This window comes from Anoplophora glabripennis, unplaced genomic scaffold, assembly GCF_000390285.2.
Source record: "Anoplophora glabripennis isolate ALB-LARVAE unplaced genomic scaffold, Agla_2.0 scaffold2629, whole genome shotgun sequence".
Taxonomy (NCBI): Eukaryota; Metazoa; Arthropoda; class Insecta; order Coleoptera; family Cerambycidae; genus Anoplophora; species Anoplophora glabripennis.
Genome location: NW_019418741.1, coordinates 40 through 5752, shown reverse-complemented (window position 1 = coordinate 5752; position 5713 = coordinate 40). Strand labels below are relative to the sequence as shown.

Below are 5713 nucleotides of genomic sequence, written 5' to 3'. Positions count from 1 at the left end.
AGCATTTTAGAATAGTCTCATTAAATTGACCTATTACAGATATTAGTTTTTCAATTTTTTCTTTAACAATGGGTGCAGATACGAAAAAAATACAAGGGATAAAAAAGTTTCTAAACAGAACTGGGAAACGATTTCCTTTAACGGACACGGTCAGTGGCGCACCACAAAAAAATTTGGGGGTGGAAAAGGGGCCGCGACCTTGAAAAAATGATCACGCGGTAGACTTTCACAATGATTTGGCATACCTATCCAAGTAAACCCCAATAAATAACTAAACCCCAAAATTTGAACAAAATATCTCAAAAACTGTAGGCGCTAGAAAGAAAAAATTAAAAAATTCTTCACTTTTGTACACCTTGTAGGTCCGTATCGAAGCTTTTGCGGACTTATATTGATATAAACTTTTCTACTTAAAATACGATTCTCTATCGCCTGTTAAAGTCCTACTACAAAAAAGTGGGCCACCCTATATATATATATATACAGGGTGATTCACAACTTATCCAAAAAAATTTGGGAATAGATTCGGCATGAGTCAATAATGTAAAAAAAAATTTTTGTAAAATCCTTATAGTTTCCGAAAAAAAAATTAATAAATTTGTAGTGCTTTCAACCATTACATAGCTGGACAACTGTAGTCTCTAGCGTCATTCGTAATGCGCATGGAGAGCCACGTGGCCTCAGCGACTCAGAACACTGCAATCCGATGTTTAGAATAGTTTTTTAGTAGTTAGTGTCAAAAATGGCTTGCGTATATAACAACTTGGAGTTGATGGATATAGTTTTAGTTTATGGTGAATCAAGAAAACATTTTTATTATGGTGAAGCATTTGTGTTATGGTGAAACAAGACAGCATTTGTGTTAGTTCGTAGAAACTGAGTAAGACGGACCCGAATGTGTTTACACGTCAGTGGACAAAATTTTGAAAGTTGTTGTAACATCAGGAATGTCAAATTATTTTATTAATTAAAACCACAAATGAATTTGAACAAAATCAGTTGAGTTTGCTGATATAAAATAGGTGCTATAAAATTCTATTTATTCTTTTCCTTGCGAAATTCTTTCAAGTTTTTGCCCGTTTTTATCACTGTCGCCATGACGGTCGCATTGCTCCAGGTCAGGTTTTACAGTGTACCAGTTTTCAGTGCCGTGCAGAAGTGTATTTTTAAATAATTTTTGAATTGCCCTTTTTGATTTTTTCATTTCAAAATTGTATTTGTAAGAGTCCACTGTACATCCAGAATTTTTTTTGGATAAGTCCTGAATCACCCCGTATATATATATATATTCAATACATATACGAGAACTCTCTTAAGAGGCCGTGCCATAGCTAGCCTTTGGGTCAAGGTTCAGCAGATTTCTATAAACAATTAGTGTTAAGAACTATAAGAGTCCTAGAACTCATCAGTATAAACTCAAGGCTTGCATTGTCTTTACCACGACTTTCAAATTGGAAAATCCCTTGATGTCTGATTAGTAAATTCAGTGCTAGACAGAGTCCTCGAGCTCTAGTAAATTCAGTGCTATACAGAGTCCTCGAACTCTCAGTAACTTCAGTGCTACACATAGACTCTTAAGTCTACAAAAGGGTCAGTTGAAACCCGGAACTTTTTGAACTATTACACCTACTTCTGTAGAGATTGAACTCACCATGTCTTGGGCGGATAACTACTTAGTTCATACGTCGTCTTCTCCCAGCCCTTCTTCAGATTCTTCAGATCAGGAGGTAGAACGAACACCGCCGTACGTTGGTTCGACCGCCGCATTCTCGGTGGATAGAGCAGCTGCGGGGTGGTCAGGACAATTCGACAACCGTAAGGGGGCGATTCTCTTCCCAACTCCTCGGCCAACTGTCGATCCAGACGAACCCGTTTCTACTAACTCCCTCTAGGTGCTGAAGGAGGCGACTGAGAGGTCCCAGCAGGCGTCCCAACGACTTTTGCGGCGTGACGCGGCTACGCCCTATGCGTTACGACCCGAAGTGCGTACGGAAACACCCTCCGCCACGCCGAGGAGCGATAACGCGACATGGCTCCCCAACGTGGGGCTCGAATAATAATACCAGAACACTGTTTAGATGATCCTAGGGAGCGGTATGACACACCCTCACCAAGCACGGTCAGTACGACGACTCTGCGCCCGTCGCTGCAAGAAGTTAGTAATGATGGGGCTCATTACGAGGATGACCAAAGTTTGACGGTTCCGGTCTCCACACAACCAAGTTCATTATTCAGATTCGCGGAGGCGAATCACGAACCCACATGTTACTCCAGTTCAAGACATGCCCAAGTTCCGGCAACGACCGCATCTGCTCGTCCGGCAGTTACCTTTGCAACTAGGGAACATGAGCGGCATGAGTCAGCCTTCAGTCCCGAAGAACTTATTCTTCGAATGGCGGATGCAATGGCCGCAGCACTACATAATAATGCCCAGTATAATCGAGCAAAAACCCGACCATTCACATATTGATTTGGGCCTCGATCATGAGAACCGCCAGTGGTTCATCGACGAATTAGCTCACTATTTTATGGACAATCACGTGATCGGTGATTATGAGCGAATAAATGTGTTTCAACAACACCTAACAGGCGAAGCGAGAAGGTGGTTGGACGATAATTATAGCCTAATAAATAGATACAGAGAGTTAGAGACAGTATTTTTAAACAGGTACAATTCGCCTGAATGCGTGGGAAGGCTTTTAACGATTCTCTACGGAGAAAGCCAAAAATCAGAACCAGTAGCTGTATTCATAACCAGAAAGCGCCGCATGTTTGAACGGCTAGTCTCAGATACACCTTTCCGAATGATAAGCGCAATTATCATTAACCAGTTGGACCCAAGGATACGTTCACACCTTAGGGCAACCAACTTCCAAAATTTCGAGCAATTGCTCCACGTGGCCAGCCAAATAGAGGCGGACATCCACTCAATAAAGGACCCCGCACATTTTATATGGAAAACGGTCTTCCGTTGAAATTTGCTACAAATTTGGGAAATTGTTCGTTTTGTACCCCTGATCAAAAGTGTCAATGGGGTCGATGCTCAAAATGCCCATCTTTAGGCTCTACGGCAATTTTTAGTGGCCAAAAACGGCAAAAATTCATTTTTTTTAAATATTATGTTTAATGCTTGTACATACAGTCCCTTAAGTTTTCATTAAATTGTATGCGTGTATTTTATGTAGGAATATGTCAATGTCTAATTATATGTGTGTATATGTATTTGTGTGAGAGGGTTTTTGAATGCACAATTATATGAGATTTAATACACACCGTCTCAATATTATTTTGTGGTTTTAATAACCTTCAATGAACTCGGAACTCTCATGAATTTTTTCAAAGAGTTCCCAAGAGTTGCCAAAGAGTTGCCAAAGATTTTCCAAGAGTTCGCAGTTCATAACTGAAGCGGATTTCTAGAGAAAAAATGTCAATAAAGCGAAAGAGAAGACACGCTGAAAGAATTTTTGCCGTTTTTGGCCACTAAAAACTGCCGTAGAGCCTAAAGATGGGCATTTTGAGCTTCGACCCCATTGACACTTTTGATCAGGGGTATAAAACGAACAATTTCCTAAATTTTTAGCAAATTTCACCGGAAGACCGTTTTCCATATAAAATGTGCGGGGTCCTTTACCCACGTTTAGACGGGACAGGTTCGTACCACAACCAGATGCGTCTAATCACCCAGCCTTGCCACCAGCTAATCCAAATTAGCCGTTAATGTCGAGGTCGCCACAGCCAGGCCCCTCAAGACACCAATATCGTCCACCATCGCAGCCACCTCAACGCTATCACCCAGTCAGACAAATGACCCACCAGGGGCCAGTCCGTCCACGTCCGTCGCATCAACCAGCCGACCCGGAACCGAGACGATATCAACCCCAGAGGCCAAGACCTAGCCAATCCGCGCCGCCAACCAGTCCACCTTCAGAGCAGAGGGTACCAAAGGACCAAAAAATCAAAACGGAGGGAGGGCCGCCACAACCGCCTAACCCGTGCCGTTATTGCCGAGAAAACCATTTTCACCGCGACTGTCCGCAAAATCCATACACACAGTCGGGAAACGAGAGACGAGTCGTCCCCCAGCAGGCGTCCCAGGACCCAGCGACGGCTCGTCGATAAGGGTCCTCCGTACAAATACAACTCGAACTAAAGTAACCCGGCCTGACACTCGAACTAAATCAGCCGCGGTTACGGAAACCTTTGAACGTCCGTTCATCTCGGCGGCAGCGTTCAAAGAGGTGCCCACTCCACTCCTAGAAGATACGGAGAATACCGATAACATAGAGCCATTTCAAAGGGGCCAATCGTTCGGCTTAGACCTGCTATTCCAGGAAGAAGAAGCTACGACGAATCTAAGCCATCACCACAAGAGACACTGATCTTCTCCCCAGGATATCTCTTACTATTCGGGGCCAGATGTTTCGGGCGTTGCTTGATTCTGGAGCTACAAAGAACTTCGTTAGAGCAGATCTTATGCCGTTCCACGACGTGCAGCCCGATCCGTGCATTTATACCTTGGCGTGTGGGGAAGACGCCGTCAGATCGAAAGGGATAGTCAGGCCACTATACACACCGGAGATCGCGATTATAACGTGCCCTTCTACATCATTCCGGGGTTGAATAAGGAGGTAATCCTGGGTGCTCAATTCCTAGTGCAGGAAGAGGCGCGAATGGATTACCAACGGCGTTGTACGTACGTGGGGAACGCAGACCGAAGTACCATATTCTGGATACCACATATCAGGTCAGATATGGAGACAACGCAGAACCAAGAACTAATAGTTCCTCAACTCGATGTTCCAGTGTAGCATCGAGTTTTTTTATGCCAATTTTGGCAGAGTTTTTAGACATTTTTGCACCCCCGTCGGTCAATGATATCACGAAACATTCCATCGAGGTTACAGATAATCGGCCGATTAATCAACGACCTTATCCTTTAAGTCCGACTAAAACTAAGATACTATATGAGCAACTCGATGAAATGTTAGCAAACGGTATTATTGAACCATCTACTTCACAATACAGCTCGCCACCGGTCCTGGTGGAACGAGCAGGCAAAGCTCCTAGGTTCTGCATTGACTAACGGAAGATCAACGCGATAACGAAGTCCGAAGCATCCAATCTTCCACGGATTGCCGACGTTCTTAAGTCATTCGGTGAGGCGTCCGTATTCACGGTGCTTGACTTTAAGAGCGGATATTGGCAAATTCCGATGAAAGAAACCTCAAAACAGTATACAGCCTTTTCTACACCTGACGGTGCAACGTATCACTTTAATGTATTGCCATTCGGGCTCAAAAATGCACCAAGCTGTTTCCAGAATGTGATGACCCGAGAGTTCCTCGCTGGCTATCTACACCACTTTACCCAGGTATACCTGGACGACATTATAATATATAGCAAATCAATTGTTGAGCATAAGCGTCATCTACGTTTAGTCCTCGAATGTATGAGAAGTTAAAATTTTCTCTAGAGTACCTCGGGCATCAAATTCGTGGAACAGTTACAACACTAAACAAGCATATGGCCGCGATAAGAGATTTTCCTAGGCCGGCATCCAAAAAACAGTTACAGAGCTTCTTGGGAATCTGTAACTGGGTAAGAGAATACGTAGCCGACAAAGCCGCTCACCGCCCTCCTGCAGAAAAATAGTAAATTCAATTGAAGCGAAGCCTGTCAGAAGGCATTCGACGAAGTTAAAAGTAAAGTTTCT

General features: G+C 43.5%; 1 protein-coding gene across 1 annotated transcript; it reads left to right on the top strand.

Annotated features, from left to right (window-relative positions):
* The first annotated feature begins 4416 nt into the window (after nt 1–4416).
* On the top strand, nt 4417–5083 carry LOC108916558. The gene is made up of 2 exons (XM_018722839.1): nt 4417–4592; nt 4654–5083. The coding sequence occupies exons 1-2, from the start codon at nt 4417–4419 to the stop codon at nt 5081–5083; spliced, it is 606 nt and encodes a 201-aa protein (XP_018578355.1).
* The last annotated feature ends 630 nt before the right edge of the window (nt 5084–5713 follow it).

What these genes read in the sequence shown, in the direction of transcription:
- LOC108916558 (XM_018722839.1), top strand. Translation starts at nt 4,417, where the DNA reads ATGTTTCGGGCGTTGCTTGATTCTGGAGCTACAAAGAACTTCGTTAGA. An exon ending in CCGGAGATCGCGATTATAAC is followed by an intron (nt 4,593 to 4,653) that starts GTGCCCTTCTAC and finishes CTCAATTCCTAG; the next exon opens with TGCAGGAAGAGGCGCGAATG.